We start from the raw sequence: 22,338 nt of genomic DNA on the forward strand, positions 1-22,338 counted from the left end.
TCGTACACAAATATGGACCAATCACATGACGGAGACACCTGTAGCGACTAATCCCCAATGTCCTACACAAATAAGACCTGATGGGGAACTATTGGTATTTCCGCACATGCGTGCAGGTATTGGATATCTTACCTAGTTGTGTGAAGTCTGAGGAGAGCAGCGCTGCCCACCTGGCCACCGAGCACACTACCGACCATTGAGTCGAGAGGCGATGTCAGTGTCACCACGGACATACCCCCCACAGAGAAGCGGACCTGATGGGAGCCAGCTAGACCAACAGAGCGGCACATAGTACCACCCTGTAATGTACGGCTGTCAGCGGAACGCATGAGCGGGATTTTCTCTTCGATTTGTACTCTTTGCTCTAGCTCTGCTCAACACCTGCTGGGGACAATGTCTCTGCAAAAAAAAACGCTTTTCCATCCCATGCAATCTCTGTTGTCTTAGATTCTGATCTCCAACAATCCTCCCAACCCTCTGGAATTGACTACCCGGAATAGATAACTTTTTACTAGGTGGGTGGAAGCTCTCGAAACACAGTGGAATTGGTGTCTGTGGGTTTAATGTATAAGTCTGTGTTCAACCCACCATTGGACACCCTCACCACTGTGTCCAGAAAGCTAACCTCCTTCTTATCACTGTGTATGGTTAACTGTATGGCTAGACATTGCTGATGTAGATCCTACATAAACTGAACAAGGCTACAATGTGCCCCACCCACACGCAAAAAAAAATCAATGTTAATGGCCTGTTTTAGATAATAATGACCTACAGTAGATAATGGTGCCATTGGTGCTACTCACAACACCACCACATGCATCTTCTTAACAGTGTTCCCAAGACTTGGGCAAATGGTGTATTATACATATGCCAAGCAGATACCCAAGGAAGCCCTCGTAAAATCCACACAGCACCTACATTGGCTTCCCCCAAAATTGGCCCTAGACTCCGATACATACATAGACATTAGATTGTGAGCTCCTCCGAGGGACAGTTAAGTGACTAGACCATATACTCTGTACATGGAAGATGTTGGCACTATATAAATACTAAATATTAATAAAACCCTAATTACAAGCCTGATTATTAGGGATAGTCCAGTCCATATTATATGGCCAATGGTATGTCTACCCACCAATCGGCAAGCAATAGAGTTTAAGCTGAGAACATGCCTGTTAAGCCAGTTAGTCTAAGTAAATAACACAACATACTTGTCCATGTTCAGCTGAGGTTAATGCAGTCAGTCAACCAAACTGAACATGGACAACCCAGATTGTCTGTTGAGACTCCATGAATTCACATTCCACAAAATCCATAATTGGGTACATTTTTGGACGTACAAATCTAACTTCTCTAGTGGTCTGTTTACAGTGGGTCAGCTGATGGACTAATTCAGTGAGTGTAGCTTCAACATATCCAGTCTGTGTTTCCAAGTGCTGAAAATTAGTAACACGAGTTTCTTCTACACTATGCCGCTAATTATTCCTGCCAGATGGTGGGAACTCTCCAGCAATAATGCAGGTGGTCGAGGAGGTTGGGGAAGCCTCTGGAGCATTTGTTTTTAAACTACAGATTCAATATAAATCTGTTATTCCGTAAATATGTGAACTTAATATGAACTTAATGTTATCTGATCTGACCAAATACAGCCAACTTGAATGCCGTTGGCATTGCCAGAAAAGCATTTAATCTAATAGAACTCCTACAGTAAAGCTGTCTCTGAGGATTTGCATGTTGGCAGTCATCCTGAATAACGAACTTAATATTGAAAAGTGCCTGACGCAATAGTCATTGTTGACAAACCATACAGAGTTGTCAAAAATACACGCTTATTAACCATGCAGGAAGTTTGGATGTTGGATGTATTTTAGAACTAGCATCATAACAGTACGTTGTTTAAAAGACCAAGTAACCAAGGAATGTTATTGTTTCCTATTGCACATTGTAGTCCTTGAACACATGCAGAATCCTTAAAGTATTCACCAGGCAAACCTTGAGTAAGAAAACAGATCTTTACCTAAAAATAAAGGGGTTCTGTGGAGGGGTTAAAAAAACAAAAACCAACACTTACCTGGTGCTTCTATCGGCCCCCTGCAGCTGTCATGTCCTGCGCCGTCGGTCCCAGTCTAATATTCGTCTAACTAGACGAATAGTGCTCACTCCCACGCTCGTGTCATCGGGAGCTTACTGCGCATGCACAGTACGAAGTTTTCTTTTACTGCATCTGTGCAGTAAGTTCCCAATGACGGACGCGGGAGTGCAGCCGCAGTCTAGTTAGACGAATAATTAGACCAGAACCAGCGGCGGGGAGCGGAGGATCATAGGAGGACGGCGCGGGACATGTCAGCTGCAGGGACAAATAGAAGCCCCAGGTAAGTGTCAGTTCTTGCTTTTTTTTTTTTTTTTTTAACCCCTCCACAGAACCCCTTTAAGGCTTTAGAGGCTTCCCACGCCGTCCTCTGGTCCCCTGTCGTGGAGCGTGCCCCTCCCTCCTTCTGAAGAACTGCGACAAATACTTGTCAGAAAGTAACATCGGGGCTGCACCTGCGCAGTAAACAAAGCTGCCCATGCACAAGCGTCTCTGTGCTTATGTGCAGGCGCAGCTGTGCTTTTACAGGCACAGCACTTGTGCCAGAAGAGCCCTGGTGTTCCTGATGTACTGGGCTTTGACTCTGACACAGGAGAGCAGGGTTCGAATGTCGGCTCTTCCTGTTCAGTAAGCCAGGGCAAGACCCCCTAATAGGGCTACTGACTATAGAGCGTTCCCTAATGGCTGCAGCTCTCTGGCACATTGAGGCCCCCAGGAGAAAAGTGTGATATAAATGTTCTGTACCTTGTCTTTCTTACAAGCCCTTGTTAGAATTCTTTGGAGGGTCTACGCTCCGCAACAGGGGACCAGAGGACTAGAAAGCCTCTATAGGAACCAGAGAATTTCCTCTTCTTTGGTAAGGATGTATTTGTTCACCTGAGCTTCAATTCAGGTACTTTTCAAGCACTTTTTTTTATTTTATAATGATGTATATTTCAACTTCAGTCTGCAGCTGCTCTAGCTTTTTTTTTTTCTTCTAAACTTGTTGAAACTATGGTAGCCGTGTACAGCTTTGTATAAAAGCTACCTAGAAGTCTTCTCTCGGTTTGTCTCATTCTTTCATAAGTTTGCCCAAAGCAGGTGATAAAGTGTGCTGGGCCCTTTGCACTCTAGTTCCTTTTCCACTTGCTTTCTGCTTTCCGCTTTCCACTTGCATACGCTTAAAAAAAAAAAAAAAAAAAAAACATAGTGGCCGTTTTTCTGATTGCTGCAGCACCGTGATTTACATGTAAATCTCAGTGCCTGTTTTCCATTAGCGCATTTCAATTTTTTGTGAATCGCAATTGTCAGGCTGCACAGTTATTGGTGTGATTGCACTTAATTCCCGGTGGTTCACAGCGCAATCGCAGCGAGTGCTGCACATCACACTGATGGAATGCACTGCACTGCATCACTAACGCGCAGATGTGAGCGTAGCATTGCAATGTAATTACATTGTGATGCAATGTAATTATATTGTCCCTTGCACCACAATGTAATGTATAGAGAGGCAAAGAGAGTTTGAGAAAAATTGGGCACCGATTTATACTGACAGTAGGATATCAGTAATACTTAACACTTGGTGGTCAGAGTGGTCTGTACATGCAGCTAGGCACCCGGTATAACAAGTTAGAATTTTTTACTGAAGAGAAACATGCAGAGATATACCCTACACCACCATAAGGAAATGCAGCTTACTTAGAACAGAGAGGAACATAGAGGGTTAATACAGGAAATAACAATCCCCTGAAGATCACCATCACATTTTACACACAATGACATCTTGTGGATGTTTATACTGCAGTTAAAAGGTAATAATGTTGTTAAATCTCTAACAACTCTGACCACCACCACCCCCCCTCAAAACATTAAAGTATCCTACCTGACGAGCGCTGGAGATTTGGGCACAGCCAGCGCCACCATAGGCCGTAATAGGAATTACAGCTATAGCGGCACACACTGGGTAACTTCGGCGCCGTCAGAGGACTGAGCAGAAGTTACATTTAAAACTCTGTAATTCAGCCTCCAGCAATAGCTGGAAGGCTAATTGTATCATTCCCCACCATCTATGGCGGCCTGGAGGGGGAATAGTAATTAACATCACCGGGAACTTGTGCAGTAGCAAGATAAGTCCTATATCGGCTGTCTCCTGCGCCCAAGTCTCCCGGTGGCCAATTCATATGTATGCCTACCTGTGTCCAGCAATAAGTTAGAGCAGATGTGGGGTTTAGTGACATAATAGCACCTGGCACCACTGACAGACCATCGCCGCTATTTAGAGTTTGGCTACATAGCTGAACTCAGTGATGGTGTAAATAGCGGTAGTTGTTCACATTGTCCCCTCCAACGATAACTGGAATTCAGCTATATAATGTCTGAACTCCAGCTCCCAATTTGTCCAGTCGGTGCCGCCATGGACACAATTTACAATGCGGTGTATGGCGGCGCCCAAGTTTACAGGCGTGCTAAGTGCCTAAATTTCCTGCTCCCCCTTAGAGACTGGAATCAAATGCATTCTTCCCAGTTGACAAACCTTACTATATAGGCGGCCACTCATCCATGATGCAGGATTAGGTTTGGGATTAATTGGACAGAGGGCTGGGCTGATGCAGGTTTTTATGTAGACTTTGTTATGAATTTAAAGTTACAAAAAATCTTTTACATTCTTCAAGCTAAAGTATTTCAAATAACAAACCCTAAAATGGAATGTGTTGAAAAATAACATTTGCAAAACCCGTCTGAAAAGTTTTAAGACTTGTAAGAACATTCTTCATGCGGCTCCAAAGAGTTTTTTTTTCCAGTTCAGAAACATCCCATAATAAGAGGCAGAATTTGCAGCCAAGTTTATCTATTTGTTAGGGAGATGTGAGCTTGGAATGTATATTTTACACATACATAAATCAGAGTGTGATTACACAGGGGGTGTCTTTGTAGACATCACCTCTGCCTAATTTATGTCATGAAAGTTAACATGCAAAAGGACAACTTCTAGTCTTTATTGGAGCCTGCTTATTAACCCCTTAATGCAAGTTTATCCTTTACTCTGTTCCCTCTGTGAGATCTGAGAGTGGCGCAGCTGGCACATCCACCTCGCCTGGGCATCTGCCAAGCTGCATTCACAATTTCTTTCTCTCTGTCCTTTTTAGGCAATGTTTATGGCTTCTGACTTGGCCTCCAGAAATATGAGGAGTGCTTGAAGAAGAGAGAGGAAAGGAGGAGGGGAGCAGAAATGTCAGCTCTAGGAGAGGATAGAGAGAGCTGAAATAGGGAGACGTGAGCAGGCAGGTGAAACCATAGAGTCAAATGTTTTCTTCTGGAGAGGATAGTTCAAAGATGTCACCGATGATCAATCAACCTGCCCCATTACGTCACATACAAGCTTCTAGTTAATTATACAGTGATTCACAATGAGCTCATGTTTAACAGTGTTTAAAGTGGTGGTTAACTTTTGCTTAATGTGAACCTCCAGACTAAAAATCTACTCAGCAGCTCTGAAAAGGCTTAGTGTTTCTTTAAAATTCTCACAGCATCAGATCTTTGGTCTTCTTACCCAAGCCTCATTTTTAGCTCCACAGAAGAAAACTGCCCGGGCATTTTTCCCCTGATGCTGTGCAAAGCATGATGGGATTTCTGATGTTGTTGTTCTCCTTCTGCTGTTTTGGAGCAAATTTTTTTTTTTTTTTTTTTGTAAATTTTGAATTTGAGATTTGAAGCCTAGGGTCCGCATCTGGGAGGGGTGATCAGGACACAGGCCAGTTGGAACTGTGTCTCATGCTCCCTGTCACCTCCTTTCAACCAAAAAGATGGCTACCCCCATGACAAAGATGGCTGCCCCCATGAAATCACAACCATTTGCCTGTTCTTTTAAACAGGGTGGGTAAGAGATTATATTGCCTATCTATTTTAATTAACATAACTAATGTAACTTAAAGACAGTATGTTTGTTTAGGCTGAAGTTCCCCTTTAAAGGACAACTGTAACGAGAGGGATATAGAGGCTGCCATATTTATTTCCTTTTAAGCAGTACCAGTTGCCTGGTTATCCTGCTGATTATCTGCCTCTAATACATTTAGCCATAAGCCCTGAACAAGCATGCAGCATATCAGGTGTTTCTGACATTATTGTCAGATCTGACAAGATTGTCTGTATGCTTGTTTTCTGGTGAGATTTAGACACTACTGCAGCCAAACAGATCAGCAGGGCAGCCAGGCAGTGTGCATTGTTCAAAGGGAAATAAATATTGTTCTAATTTCAATTGTTCTTTTATGTTAGGGTGAAATGTGTTGAAATGATCATTAATGAAATACACTCACATTTCTGATTCTATGTTTTGAAACACTGGCATGTGGCTCACACTATTTACATTCTGAATTGACAAACTTCTCACTAGTGGATGCTTCATTATGCGCTGAAGTGCTGAGCTAAGCCGTGCAGACTAAGCTAGCCATACACTTATCAAATGATGTGTGCGTGTGCCCATGCTTGATCGGCCTTTACATTTGATTCTGAAATTGAATCCAGGGAAGATCGAATACATTTGGCTGTTGAAATCCCAACTTAAGGTACCTCTCAGTAGAACATCTCGTTAGCCTGAAACAATTGAACAATACCAGTTGTCTGGCAGGCCTGCTGGTCTTTCAGGTATCAGTAGTGTTTGAATTACCCACCTGAAACAAGCATGCAGCTAATCCAGTCAAATTTCTTATCTGCATGCTTGTTCAGGGTCTATAACTAAATGTATTCGAGACAGGTGATGAGCAGGTCAGCCAGGCAATTTGCATTTTTTAAAAGGAAATAAATATAGCAGTCTCCATATCCGTCTCTCTTCAAATGTGCTTTAAAGTGACACTCAGATGGGGAATTAGGAATAAAATATACATACCTGGGGCTTCCTCCTGCCCCCTCCGGCCTTATCGCTCCCCCGGCGTCCTCTTCTCCCACCCTGTTCTTCCGCAATTCACCCCAGAAAGTCCTCTGGTCGAGGAGCCAACTGCGCATGCGCAGCCCAGCCATGAGCGCGCTCCCATCACGTTCATGTCACCTGGAGCGTTCTGTGCCTGCGCAGTACTACTGCACAGATGCAGATCAAGACAGGGGAGCGCGCCTGGCCGGACTGCGCATGAGCCAACTGACCCCGACTGGCGGATTTCCTGAGGCCAGTACCAGCAGACCGGAGAGGGAGAAGAGGACGGCGAGGGAGCGATAAGGCTGGAGGAAGCCCCAGGTATGTATATTTTATTGGGGGGTTATTTAAGGAGCATTTTGAAGAAAATCAAATCATATGAGCTGCATATATTTCACATGTGCGAAATGTGTAAATATTTTCCTATTTTGTTTGGGGCTATCAATAGGCGCACTCATTCTGTTTGCCCTGGGAAAGGAGTGATAAAAATAGGTAGCAGTTTATTGAGATGATACCACAGATTCAGCAATGTAAAACAAATGGTACATCCGTGGAGTTCCTCTTTAATGCATGCAGAAGATGCTATCCAGACACTCATTACTGATTACACTCTAAAAACAATAAGGTACTAAAGTAAACACTTACTGTTCAGCTGTGATTCACAGTGACCCGATCACTATGCTTTCTCTTTGTTATGGTTACTGCTTGAAGCACCGCTAAACAGTTTACTGATGTTGGGGAGTGTAGAGAAGAGCAAAAGTGTAACAAAGGTGCAGCACGTTACCGTATGATCCATGCCTACCTCCCGGATTATACTTGAAAGGTTGTAATAATGTGCTGCTTGAACCACCCTGATATTAAACGATATACAGCACATCAAATTTTCATTTTGTCTTCTGTCTGGCCAGAAACACATTATTGTGCCATACAGGAGACAAACCTGTATTTGAATACCCACTTGGTATATTACCATACAAGCCACTGTGACAGAGATCTGAAGACTCAGACCTATTCATGCATTGTTGTTAAGAACCTGGTCTATTGAAAATTAACACATGTAACAAAGTCTACCTCTGCCAGTTGTTTACAGAATAACAAATCCTATTGTCTCTGCTGTCTGTACCATGTCTATGCTATTGTTTCAAATACTTTCTATGGGCACTCCGGTCTAATCTGGTTTTTCCCCAACATCAGTGGGTATATAGGATTGACCTGTAAATAAAGATTTCAGATGCTGTTCCACCAACTTAAGTGTTCGTGGTCCGTGTCTCCCAGCTGGAGAGAGGGTATTCACTTGGATTGGGGGAGAACTTTAACCTGGGTTGAAGATTATTCTGCTAAGTCATCTTGTAGCTGCCTCCGATGAAATTGAGCTAACAATACAGTAATTATGTCAGTTGGGGACGCAGCGAGTGTGAAAGTCAGGAGCGTGGTGCAGCGCACGTGTGTGGACTGACTGGAATTCCAGTGACCTGCCCAGCAGGGAGTACATCAGTACCTTGGGGGAAGCTCCTAGTCATATGACCCAGTTGCTGCTCTGTGACATGGGGTCATATGAAGGCTGATTTGTGGCTGGGCACCACGAATAGTATGTCTAAAACTGGCCTTAAAAATCCCCTTTCACCTCATGTTCTGGTCATGCTATATATGTATATGCTCTTGATTGAAAAATGGGGGGGGGGGGGGGGGGGGGCATTTTGAATTCTTTCTAAAACAAATGGCCATTTTTGAATTCTTGCTAAAGCAAAAGTTGGGGTGTGCTTATCTGGGGGTTATAATATATTTCAGATTTTTGATAAAAGGATGTGTTTTGGTTTGTCTGAGAAAACAAATGGTAAATGTGGGAAACCATAAAAAGCAACCAGTAGAATACAGAGAAATTAAAAACTTTTCTTACATTAAAAATGCATTTATTTACTGTTGTGTGAGCCAAAACTGTGCCATGTGAGGTAGCAGGACAAAATTCCTCCACAGTGACGTGAGACTACTATACTAAGAGAGGCTTTAATTGCCTAATTCATACATATCTTTGAGACTTTATGTCCATTCAGTGGACATAAAGTCCATTATGTGGACTTTGCCTATTATTATGGGCCCCTTTATCTCTATCTCCAAGACTGTCTCCTTCCTTCCAAGGTACCCCAGGTGCGTATCATGCATGCATTATGCCAGTGAATACAACATACATACAGACTGGTGACCGCGCTCATGGATGCATCCGTTTGCAAACCTACAGAGGCAATGCAAAGCCCCTCTGGACTAAATACACGCCCTGAATGCAAAGCAGATGCAAATTGTGTGCTAATTCTAATCTAATGCTTTGTAGAATAATTATGGATCAGTGAATGCAGCTAGCCACTAGTATACACACATTCAATTCATACAGCAAAAGGAATGGCAGCGCTTTCAAAAACTCATACCTGAATGTTTTAATAGCATAAGATGTGCAGAGCTCCAATAATTACTGGACTATAATACACACACCAACACTCATTGCAGGCACAAAAAGTGGGGGAACATGACCTCAGTGAGGGGTAAATACATACCTGAATGAATTATCTGCCATAATGTACAGAGCTCCAATTACTACTGGACTAAAATACACACCTAGCTTCACTTCAGGCAAAGGGGGGTGTTAGCAGTTGTAGTTCTCTATATATAGTTAATAATTTGAGAGGCCTCTGTATCAGTCCGGTTGTATGAATGTTATGTGTGGATGAGAATTAGTTTTAATAAACACTTTGTCGATCATCAGATTTAAATTTCTGTATTTAAATTTTAATGTTTAAAGTGTAACTGTCGGGCATAAAATCAAAAATCAATACTTTATTTTATCTGGTAAACAAGTAATAAGGATGATAACCAGGCAATCCAAAAGTTAAAATCACTATTACTTTTCTTGCTGATAAATGATCATTCCCCAGTTTACATGACTCTTATTTGGTACGTTGCCGCACAAAGGAAGTTGCAGGGCATGCTGGGTTGTCCTTTTTTGCTTCTGTACATTAGTTTAGTCTGAGGGGAAATAAAGAAACAAAAAAAGACAACCCAGCATGCCCTGCAACTTCCTTTTCGCGGCAACGTACCAAATAAGAGTCAGGTAAACTGGGGAATGATCATTTTATAAACAAGAAAAGTAATAGATTTTAACTTTTGGATTGCCTGGTTAGCATCCTTATTACTTGATTACCAGATAAAAATAAAGAATTGATTTTTGATTTTATGCCCGACAGTTACTCTTTAATAACGACTTTTCTACTTTTGCAATCCATGTTCTTTATACCAGATTTTTCCCGAAATAATTTCATAACATGAAAATTCTCATCAGCAGGGTGTGAAGTGGTAGATGTACCCTTTTCACTACTGTGATTAAATGCTCTCTATCTCTGGGGACCATAGTGCCATTAAAAATATTGCTGTGTTTTTCTTTCCTTCTGGGTCCCATTTAGATAGAGGTAGAAATAACAAAGAGCTCTCATCAAGTTTGACATAGGAACTTCAAAAGCAGGCGCATACAAGTCTTATTGCGTGCGTGCGTGCGTGCGTGCGTGTGTCTATGTGTGTATTCCAGTACAAAAGCAGGATTTCACATATTGTTGACTGTGTGTGTGCTTTTCCCCGATTAGTGTTGTTTAAGTTTAGCTTAAAGAGTTACTGTCAGGGATAAAATCAAAACTCAATTCTTTATTTTTATCTGGTAGACAAGTAATAAGGATGCTAACCAGGCAATCCAAAAGTTAAAAATCACTATTACTTTTCTTGTTAATGATTGATCATTCCCCAGTTTGCCTGACCCTTATTTTGTACATCGCCACACAAAGGAAGTTGCAGGGGATTCTGAGTTGTGTTTTTTTTTTTTTTCTTCTTCTTCTTCTTCTTTACTTCCCCTCAGACTTAACTAATGCAGTCTGATTGGCTGAAGCCTATTTCCCTCCTGTTTCCCCTTTCCACACCTCTGTTCCTCTCTGATTGGCCAATATTTGTCATGCTGAGACAATGCACTTTCTATCACAAAGCTGGGTGGGAGTGCCTGTAGACTTGGAGGGCAGGCAATGCATACACAATCAGGCAGAGGAAATGACATCAGGATTGACTTCAAGATATACACAGTTAAAATGGAGAATCCTAAGAAGGATTTTCTCGTTTTTACTGTAGAAAAACCGGTAAAATCAAAATGTTAACAGTGCAATACATATGTTATGTAAGTAGAGCAAGTATTTATCTAATTATATATGTGCTTTTTCCCTGAGATAGTATGGCTGACAGCTCCTGTTTAATAAGCATTATTATAGTCTTTTGATGCGGTTTATCTCAGGCTCTCTCTGGTCCTATTACAGCCCATTAAAGCACGGCTCCTTCGTTTTCTTATTTCTCGAGTGATGTTCCTGTTTGTCTATCCCTAGTGACTGTAGCTGACCTCCTGCTTTCTGGAATGAGGACACTGGAGCATGTGGCAGTAACTGTGACCATTACGCACCCACGGCGTGGAAACCTGCAGATTAAACTCTTCTGTCCCAGTGGAATTTCATCAGTCATAGGAGCTACAAGGAAGATAGACAAGTGAGTTGTGTGTTTTTCATGGAAGATAATGGTTTGAATGAATATCACAAATCGGGACAGTATAGAGCAATCACTCATTTGTTTGGCGCTTTGCCTGTCCATGTAACCTATATTTTTTTCTTTTAAAGCGACCCAAGTGGCTTCTCTGACTGGACATTTTCCACAGTTCGCTGCTGGGGAGAGGAAGCTGAGGGGATGTATAAACTGCTAGTGACTGACTTTGGTAAGCCTCCACTGGTGCACTGCTTCATAGACACATTAAATTTTTCTTATTCCTGACTGATTTTGATAGAAATCTACAGTGTGTAAAAGTGTCCCCTGATGTAGCAAGCCTTCCCTGTAGTAGGCCACCTGGCCGTTTGCGATTTCTTTTGTTATTTTCCTTCGTTATCCATTGAACCGCACCTACTGCTCGATCAGGCACTGAACATCGGTTTTATACAGCAATTGCGATCAAGTAGATCTAAACTCCAATCTTTCTCTCTGCTCTAAAACAATTGGGCACATCATGATAATCTTGAGGGGAAAAATGTCTTAATTACAATTTACAAAAACCCTAAAAAAATAAATAAAAAAAAAAAAACGAAAGTTTTTAACTGGATCAACATTGCAAGGAGCACAGAAAGGGTAGGGCCTATTTCCACTTGCACGGAATCCACAGCATTTCTCCATATGTTATTCAAGCGGGGAAATGCTGCCTATTCCTTCAATAGGCTTTCCTTTGGATGGCATGCTGCAGTTTACCACAGCACACATCCAAATCCCTATAGCGATTCGGCTCCGAGTTTGCAACAGCACGGGTGCCGTGTTCGATTTGAAAATGAATGCGGCACTCCAGTGGAAATAGGCACCTAGTCCTCCTTCTGTTTGTTTTTTTTTTTTTTTGTTTTTGTTTTTTTTACAGGCAGAGCCTTAGTGGTGAGAGTCACAGCTACTGATGATGCTTATGACATTCTGATGTAGCTAAACCAACACGCAGCTCCGAGTTGTGGATTTCTACTGCATTTATATGTGGATTTAAAACTATTCCTTGTGTGCTGTGCAAGAATTCGGGTCCGCTTTAAAACACAAAAGTAACACTTTAAGTTAATTTTAAGTGATAAAGATAAAAGTTTGTATGTACCTTTAGGAACAACCATGTCCAGCATTCTCCAGGATTTCAAAAATTAGCTCCCACTTACCATATGAATACAAGTTTAAAAATAATTGCTAGTTACTGTAATCTGGTTGTAAAATCCAGGTATTATGTGAATGCCGTTTTTGGACCTTCTTTAGTCCATATGTAACACCCCATTGCCTCCTTTGGAACATGCTGGGAATCATACTCTCCCTTAATCCATATTGGGAAAGGGTAAGACCAGGCTGTACGTCTCCCTCCATCCGCTATAATCCTTGGGTGGGACAGGGAGTCGCCCAAAGAGGGTCTGGCATCAGGACAGTGCGGGAACGAGCATAGAAGAATGCATTTTTACACAGATAATAGGCAGCTGCCTTTAAGACTGTGACTACTATTAATCTGTTGCACAGAGGAACTGGAAGCTGTAGGTGTTATGTTTTATTAAAAATTGCATAGTGAAAACTCTATAGACCTGGTGCAGCAACAGACTCACTCCTGTGACCTTCTCCTAATATACGGAAAAGATCATAGGGTAATAGTCAAAGAACACTTTTTTTTTTTTCTTGTATATATGGCCTACAGCATGTAGAAAGTAACTGCTGTATTCATAGAGGATATATATCATGCTGCTGTATTTATAGACAATATACAGTCCTGCTTTATGTAACGCTGAAATGTTTGCTTTCAACAGGAGACGACCCTCTTAAGAAAGGTGTTTTCCAGACTTGGCAGCTGACTCTTTATGGCTCTTCCTGGACGCTTGACGAGGTCGCAGAAAGAAGACGGTAAATGGATACAGACAATTGAAAGCCTGAATGATGGAGTCACAAGAGATGGAGATGTTTGCTTTCATTAAAAACCACTATGTTCAGTGTTCTGTCTGGCCAGATTATGTGGTAGCTGGAAAGTGTAATGGTTAAGGGCTCTGCATCTGACACAGGAAACCTGGGTTCAAATCTGGGCTCTTCCTGTTCAGTAAGCCAGCATCTAATCAGGAAGGAGACCTTGGGTGAGACTCCCTAACACTGCTACTGCCTACTGAGCATGCCCTGGTAGTGGCTGCACCTCAAGTGCTTTGAGTCTGTCAGGAGAAAAGCACAGTATACCGTATATACTCGCATACAAGCCGAATTTTTGACCCCCAAAAAGGGGGTCAAAAGTTGGGGGGTCGGCTTGTATGCGAGTCTTCCCTGGTGGTCCGAGGTCCGCGGCCCCCGCTACCCCCTCCGCGCTCCCTCCGCCGCCGCTGCTATTACTTGTTTCGGCAGCGGCTTCCTCGTCCCCGGCGGCGCTTCCTCTTCCCCGCTCTCATGCCTCTATGAAGAGATCACAGCAGCGCGCCCGGCGCTGCTGCTCTGATGATGCAGGGGGCAGGAAAGAGCGGTTCCCATGGTAACGGCGATACAGATTGCCGCTACAGGGAGCCGCGCTCTTTCCTGCCCCCTGCATCATCAGAGCAGCAGCGCCGGGCGCGCTGCTGTGATCTCTTCATAGAGGCATGAGAGCGGGGAAGAGGAAGCGCCGCCGGGGACGAGGAAGCCGCTGCAGATAATAGCAGCGGGGGGAGCAGGGCACTATACCGGCCACTACCTACCTACACTGGGTACTATACTAGCTAAACTGGGCACTATACTAGCTAAACTGGGCACTATACTAGCTATAATGGGGCACTATACTAGGTACTATACTACCTATACTGGGGCACTACCTACCTATACTGGGGCACTACCTACCTATACTGGGGCACTACCTACCTATACTGGGGCACTACCTACCTATACTGGGGCACTACCTACCTATACTGGGCACTATACTAGCTATACTGGGAACTATACTAGCTAAACTGGGCACTTTACTAGCTAAACTGGGCACTTTACTAGCTAAACTGGGCAACTATACTAGCTATACTGGGGCACTATACTAGCTATACTGGGACACTCTACTAGCTATACTGGGACACTCTACTAGCTATACTGGGACACTCTACTAGCTATACTGGGACACTCTACTAGCTATACTGGGACACTCTACTAGCTATACTGGGACACTCTACTAGCTATACTGGGCACTATACTAGCTATACTGGGGCACTATACTAGATATACTGGGGCACTATACTAGATATACTGGGGCACTACCTACCTAAACTGGGCACTATACTGGCTAAACTGGGCACTATACTAGCTATACTGGGGCACTACCTACCTATACTGGGCACTATACTGGCTAAACTGGGCACTATACTAGCTATACTGGGGCACTACCTACCCATACTGGGCACTATACTAGCTATACTGGGACACACTGGGGGGATTACGCGGCCTGCACCAATCCAGCATTTCCTATCCCCGACTTATATGGGGGTCAATCATTTTTCCCTGTTTTTCATGGAAAAGTTGGGGGGTCGGCTTATATGCGAGTATATACGGTAAATGTTTTATTTGTCTTGTCTTGTGTAATGAACTACTTAACTGAGAAGGAACCTGAATGACTCATTCATTTTGTTCATAGTTTATTTTCAAAATGAATGCAATTATTGTGCAGTAAAGCCTAAATATGTAATCAGCAGATTCATTTAAATGTGTTTTTTATCTGAATTCTGGTATTGGATCCATTGATTGATTCTCAAGCTTATAGGAAAAATTGATTTAGAAAGAAAAAAATCCATATGCATCATCACACATCATCTTTATGGGGTGAATTATAAATCTTCATTCTTACTGGTTAATGATTAGTGATCTAACAGCTAATACAGATAGGCAAAGCAAAGAAAGCACATCTGTAGTCTACTGATGAAATGTGATATGTGTTACTACATATTTATTATGCTTGTGCAAGGTTTTTATGTAAAACCCCATCCCACCCAGGTTAGTCAGTATGTGTCTGAACATGCATAGTACATACATGCTTAGTATTGCAGGCAAAAAGTGAAAGCTAAGAGGGGGTGGAAGGAGTCCATAAGGCCTCCTTCCACTCCCTCTTCCTTGTCTCCAGGTCCCTTTTTTCTCAGTCCGGCTGTAAAGTCAGCAACAAGCACCCCCATCTAGTGGTTCCTGCCTGTTCTCACTTTCTTGCTCTGGTGATTTGATTAGAGGCGTTGTCAATTAAAACTGATCCTTGGAGCTGACTTGCAGCCATCTTGGATTTAATTACAAAAAAAAATAAATTGGGGAGTGTGGGAGGTAAGTAGTTAATTTTTTGTGTAAAACTAAGTTATTTGTGTGTAAAAAATGTGTAGGGTGTAGTTTTACTATTTGGCCACAAGATGGCAACAGTAACTTTTTGTTTCATGCGACCTGCAAGCATCCTTCCGGACGCTTGCAGGAAGTAGAAAGAGGCTGGGACTTTGTTATTGCTCACAATGATCGCGCTGCTCGGCCGAGCGGCAGCAGATCATTGCGGGGCTTAGATCAACGAACGGGAATGGATTTTCTTGTTCGTTGATCTCTGGGCGAGCGGGCGGCGGCGTGTTTACTAGCGGCGGGCGGCGTGTTTACGAGCGGGAGCGCGGGCAGCGGCGGGAGCGCGGAAAGTACGGATTTCTCCGTCCCTGGGGGTTAAAGGATGGAAAAAGGGACGGAGAAATCCGTACGGGCGGGGGTAAAGTGGTTAAGAGGTACCAGTCAGATCCTCTCTGTTGTGACCGCAGCTCCAGGGGGACAAGTGACCTAAAAAAAGAAGAGGATTTACAGGAGCAAGAGGGTACACTCCTAGGGAAGTGACTGTCCTCTTTTTCTTCCCAAATCTGTTATTTGGGGGCCAGGTAGACTGTTTTGTCTTTAAGATTTTAAGACACTGGAGTGAAATGAACAGTTGATTACTCCGACCCGAACACCAGTACATGGTGGTATAAATTGGAAAGTATTAGAGTGCTTACCTTTATACTTTTCACTAATTTACATCACTTTGTACAGTTATTTTAATGATTACATGCCGAGCATATAAAATATATGAAATGGTGCCTAAACACATGTCCTTGGCTTCTGTTTGTCAGTTTGGTGGAAGATGCCCAAAGTGGTGAGTTTCTGAGTGAGAGTTTTTCCCTCCCCTGCCCACCTGGCCTGGAGATCTCTGAAAAGGAAGGCTACATTATTGCTAATAACACCCTGCGGGTAAGAACATTTTTGAACTTTTTCCATATTTTAACTTTGTGTCATGTGATTATGGACCAGCGCTGAACTTCTTAGCAATAGAGCTTGGATGTCAAGCTCCAGTCCTTGAGGGCCATATCCATGCCAGTGTTTAGGATGGACTGAGACATGGAGAAATGTGCTCTACTTAGTCAACCACACCTTTCCTTATTCAGGCCCATCAGTTAATTTGAGCTGAGCCAAAAACGTGTGACGACCTCCGCCCTTGAGGACTGGAGCTCGACATCCCTGCTATAGAGAGAAACACATTATGCTGGGAATACACAGTTTGTTTCTGGCGCTCGATTTTCTTCTCGATCGTTTTTGCCGCTCGATTCTGCAGTCGATTCTCTTATCTTCCGCTCATTTTTCTTATCTTTTTCCATTCACTTCTATCAGAAATCGAGCGGCGAAAGGATCGAAAGGGAGATCGGACACGTCGGAAATTATCTATCGAACCATCTAATCACCTCAAAAACGAACAGTGTATTCCCAGCATTAGAGTTGGGCAGAAGTGATATGAAGGTGCCTGCTATATGTGGGCCAATAACAAGCTAATCCAGTCTATATTATTGGTAATTGCCCAAATTAAATTTAAGTTTGGGAAGACTTAGTTGATGCACCACATTAATTCATCTTTCTGATTTCAATTGGGTTTCACCTGTTAGCGTGACCATCACACAAAGCCTAACCTCACATAATTAAAGAGAACTTGAGACCAAGTAATAGCATGTATTTATACTTACCTGAGGCTTCCTCCAGCCCCATGAGGCCCATGGCTTCCCTCGCCGTTCTCCTTGGCCATTCTGTTCAGCCGTGCACACGCCCCTTCGCACTCCCACGGTCAGAGGCGTTCTGCGTCTGCAGAGTCGATGCATAAAGCTCCTGGAAATGGGAGCTTGATTGGGGCACGTTGCCGCACTTGCGCTGAAGGGGCACGGCTGGCTGCGACTCCCCGGGGTACCAGGTCAGATAGCGGCAGAACAGAGCAGCCGAGGAGGACAAGGAGGGAAGCCACGAGCCTCATGGGGCTGGAGGAAGACCCAGGTAAGTATAAATACAGGCTATTACTTGGTCTCAGGTACCCTTTAAGTACTAGTAAATGATCAGGATGGTGTGGTCACTCCCCCTGCCCACACGCGCATTAAGCTGTAGTGAAGAAGTTGATGTTTGGTCACGTGGGAGCCTGGCTGTGGTTGCTGCCCACTACTATACTGAGCAGTATAGTCATCAAAAGACCAGTGAAGGCTTTCTATAGCTGCATAGAATGTAGCCTAACACTTAGTGGACACTGTTTAGAGGTTGACACAGGTTTGCTTTAAGATAATCTTTATAGCAGGGCTTCTTTAGTATTGCACAACCTACAAAACAGGCAAGCCAATTAAGTTGTTTTGGTGGAAATCTTACTGACTTGATATATTTACAGTACTTATTTATTTTTCAGACCCTTATGCTCTTGGGCTGCTTTGCCGTGTTTTGGTCCCTGTACTACACTGTAGAGCTGTACCTTTCTCGATTCTCAAGTAGCAAAGATCTGGATCTAAGCTGTGAAGTTTCTACTTGTATCTGGCCACAGCACCGACCTACCCTCAGGCAACTGGAAGCAGGCAGTGAGACTGAATCCTTGCCTCTGTGTGGTGTAAAAGATTCTATATTAGAGGAAGAGGAGGAGGAAGATGAAGATAACCATTCCCTTCACAGAAATAACTACTTGTCTGAACACAACAGTGGCCCCAGGCACAGTGTGACGACAGACTTACAGCTGCACAAAGGCATGATTAGACAGGATACTGGTCCTGGCAATACACACGATTTAAAAGATATTGTATACAAGTAAAAATGACATTTAGTTAAAGAATAAGATAGACGATGGTGAACAGACAACAAGGTGTTCTACACACGAATCTGCACTTGTCAGATTTTTGCCTTGCCTTATTACCCACGTGATATCCTGTTAAACGATGGTGATTTTACTAAGAAGAAATTCTTCCAGAGTCTCCTGTATGCACTCAGGCTGTCTTCATTGGAGTCTTGTACTGAGTGATGCGATGACGTCATGGACTCCAAAAGCATCTAGTAAAATGGGTACATCTTAATGCCACCAATGAATGTAGGGGGCTGCCCTCTACAGGCTGGAGGTGACATTCTTAGCACTTGTTATCCAGAAGCAGAAAGCTGGGTGCCCTATAATACACATACTGTATTGGAATTTTTTTTATACAGACTTAACTTGAAAGTACGGGTGATCATTTTCAGACATTTTAAAGGAACGCTGAACCTCAATTATTATTTTTTCATTTCTAAGGGTCTTTTTACAGTAACCTTTGATGTATTTTTATGGAGACTGGATTTCCTTTGGATACGTTCCATTGAAACACCTCTTCCTTCCAAACTTGGCATTTTCCAACTGTAAACAACCAGGGGCTGGACATGTTGCGATACAGTGTCATTCAGATCACAGATTTCTGTTGATTATAGGGGCAAGATGAACACATTTTTCAAAGGAGTTCACCCGAAAGTTCTTTAAAGTTTTTGTCAATATAATTTAATATTTTCTGCTTTATGAGATACTTTAAGGGTCCGTTTCCACTAGAGCGAATCTGCATGCGGGTCCTGCATGCAGGTTCACATAGACAATACAAGTGGATGGAACTGTTTCCACTTGTCAGGATTTCTGAGCGTTTTTCTGTGCAGAAAAAAATCTGCACGGCAGAACCATCAGAATTCGCATACCGCTATGAGATTCGCATACAATGTATTTAATAGGAAATTCGCATGCGGTTTTAGTATGCAAATTTTCATGCGAATTCGCATACGATTTCGCATAGAAACAATGGGAAAGCACACAGGCACTGCCATGGTTAAATTCGCATACATAGTCATCCATGTGAAATCGTATGCGAAGTCACATGAAAATTCGCATACAACTGCATGCGAAATTCGCATCCGCATGCAAATTTTTTCCACAGCGATTCCCAACGCACAAGTGGAAACGGGCCCTTAATTTTATAGTTCTTGTATCATCAGTAGTTTTATTTGTATATTTGGAATTCCTTAGTTAATATGTATTGGATTTAGTTATCTGGATTTATGAAATAGTGCAAATGTAGGGCTCAAGCAGTCAGAGTAAAACAAACCTGCAGCATATACTTAGTGATAAAGTTGTGGTGCACTTCTGACTTAGTGACACTGAACCAAAAAAAAAAAAAAAATTGATATAATGAACTGTATGTGTGGTAGGAATAATTAGTAGGTCATTAGTAGCAAAGAAAAGTCTCATATTTTTATTTTCAGAGCTATAGCTTTTTTTTTTATATCATTGAATAATTCTGTCATATTTGCAAACCACACTCTGTATTTAAGCTATAAAACAAAGCAGAGCTTTTGAACTTCCCTGCAGTCAAACCTTATGTACGTCTGTTTACAACTGTTTCTTTGCTTGAGAACACAGCACTGTAGCCGACCTAAGTTGGGTCTGAGAAATCAGAGAAGCTCTTTTGCATAGATAACGAATGAAGTTTCTTAATTCTTCCTGTAGTAGAAAACATGAGAATCATATTTTTGCTACTATTGGTCTATTTCTTAGCTGTGCTACATGTACAATTCATTATATCAAAAGTTTTTTTGCGTTAAAGAACCACTATCGCGAAAATTATACAATTTAAAATACATGTAAACATATACAAATAAGAAGTGCATTTCTCCCTGAGTAAAATGAGCTGTAAATTACATTTCTCTTATGTTGCGGTCACTTACACTAGGTAGTAGAAATCTGACAGAAGTGACAGGTTTTGGACTAGTCCATCTCCTCATGGGGGATTCTCAGGGATTTCTTTTTTTTAAAAAGCACTTAGCGAATAGCAGTTGTTCCGTCCAATTGCCAAAAAAGTGTCCAGCAAGCAGGGAGGTTGGCCAACATCACACTTGTATACGAAACGTATCTGTGGCTCTGTTTTTTTTGGGGGCTTGGACCAAAACCAGAGCCACGGATACCAATGTTAAAAATAGTGGCCGACTTCACACAATTTAAAAACTGATCCGTGGGCGATCTGGGAGATCCGGTTTACAAAACTGAACGGAGAGTCCGGATTTGCTGCTTTTTCAAGGACCCCGAATACACTCAGGGGCAATGAAAGGCAATACAAGTGGCGGAACGCAAGGAAGGAAGGTAATTACTTCCCCACTCACTGCATTACGATTACATTTGCGCAAATAGCTGGAGGAGGAGTGGGGACAGGGGGACCCAGGTGAGGGAGGGGGGCCAACCCTTCTCCCCGCCACTGTGCCCGCTGCCCCCCTTCCTGGCACCTAACCCCTGTATATGTTTACATGTATTTTACAATTTTACAATTTTTCGCGATAGTGGTCCTTTAAGAAAATCCCTTCCTCTGGCCCTTTTATGTAAAGACATATCCAGAAGCTATGGGAGCTTTCCTTCTTCTAAGCAGACTTTAAACTGACCTCTGCACCTTCTCCCACAGGATAAAGTAGCTTCACATTTTATTGTAACAAAATCTTTAGGTTTCTTTTAAATAGAAACTACTGCACATACAGGGTGTTACATTTAAAAGGATTCAACCTTAAGCAGCTTGTTTGTCTAAACAAACATTTGTCCTGTTTTTTTTTTTTTAATTTTTTTTTTATTAAGACTGTTAGGGTTTTGCAAATAAGTGGAGGGTGTATTTCAGGAAGGACACACTGATCTGAAAAGGGAAATGTGGCCACACTAATCGAAAATCTGGCTGCAGCCCAACGTGTCTGAAAAGTAAAAGGTATACAGACATTAGATGACATTTCCCTGAGTCAGTCCAGATTCAATATGCTGGGAATGAGAATAATTCATGTATTATGGGGAGAGGATGGTGACACAGGTGGGTGTTTCTGAGAGGAGGGTGCTTTGTAACGCCTTTATATAAATTGAGTCTGTACGCTGATATAAATGGGCTAGAAGTAGCAGTTGAATTGCAAAACCACTTTATTATAGCAGTTTTGCCCAGTCCTGTGTGCACAGGATCTCATTTGATTGGCTGTCCAATAGTTTCTAATTTCTGCAGCAGAGACTTTCAGTGCTTTTGGCTGCAACTTCAGTCTGTGGCAACACCGTAAGATTCTACCATCCTGGTGCTCAAGTGGGCTGCTTTATAACGTGTGATCAGAATTTTAAGACTTGATTTTTAGCTGTTAGAAGTCTTAATTAGTACAAAACAGATAAAATCGGACACTGATTATTACGTTATTAGATGGTTAATTCAGCTCTCTGCCTGGAGATGGACTTTAGATGCTACTTTTTTTTTTTTTTTTTTTTTTTTTTTTTTACCACACCTACAATGAGCTGTGCTGTGAATGGCAATGAAGTTTCACTGAAGTGTTAGTGTCCATTTCAGGTATTCAATCAGCACAGATAACAAAATAAGGATTTATTTGCCTCAATTGGATGTTTAAAGCAGACCGTGAAACATAACCATCTTTACTGCAGAAATCAATTCCCCCCCCCCCCCCCCCCCCATTGAGGGTTCCCTTATGAGTTTGCTTCTACATCATGCCAAAGGTAAATGCTCAG

At 42.5% G+C, this 22,338-nt stretch overlaps 1 protein-coding gene across 1 annotated transcript in view; it reads left to right on the forward strand.

Annotated features, from left to right (window-relative positions):
* Positions 1-22,066, forward strand: part of PCSK7 (proprotein convertase subtilisin/kexin type 7) — a 66,631-nt gene extending 44,565 nt beyond the window's left edge. Inside the window, exons 12-16 of the mRNA XM_068240898.1 lie at positions 11,375-11,531; positions 11,660-11,754; positions 13,340-13,433; positions 16,643-16,760; positions 18,223-22,066. Of these exons, the coding sequence (XP_068096999.1) occupies positions 11,375-11,531; positions 11,660-11,754; positions 13,340-13,433; positions 16,643-16,760; positions 18,223-18,615 (857 nt within the window). The 3' untranslated portion in view covers positions 18,616-22,066. The remainder of the gene's footprint in view (positions 1-11,374; positions 11,532-11,659; positions 11,755-13,339; positions 13,434-16,642; positions 16,761-18,222) is intronic.
* The last annotated feature ends 272 nt before the right edge of the window (positions 22,067-22,338 follow it).

The sequence above is a fragment of the Hyperolius riggenbachi genome, chromosome 6, assembly GCF_040937935.1.
Source record: "Hyperolius riggenbachi isolate aHypRig1 chromosome 6, aHypRig1.pri, whole genome shotgun sequence".
In the NCBI taxonomy this organism is placed as follows: Eukaryota; Metazoa; Chordata; class Amphibia; order Anura; family Hyperoliidae; genus Hyperolius; species Hyperolius riggenbachi.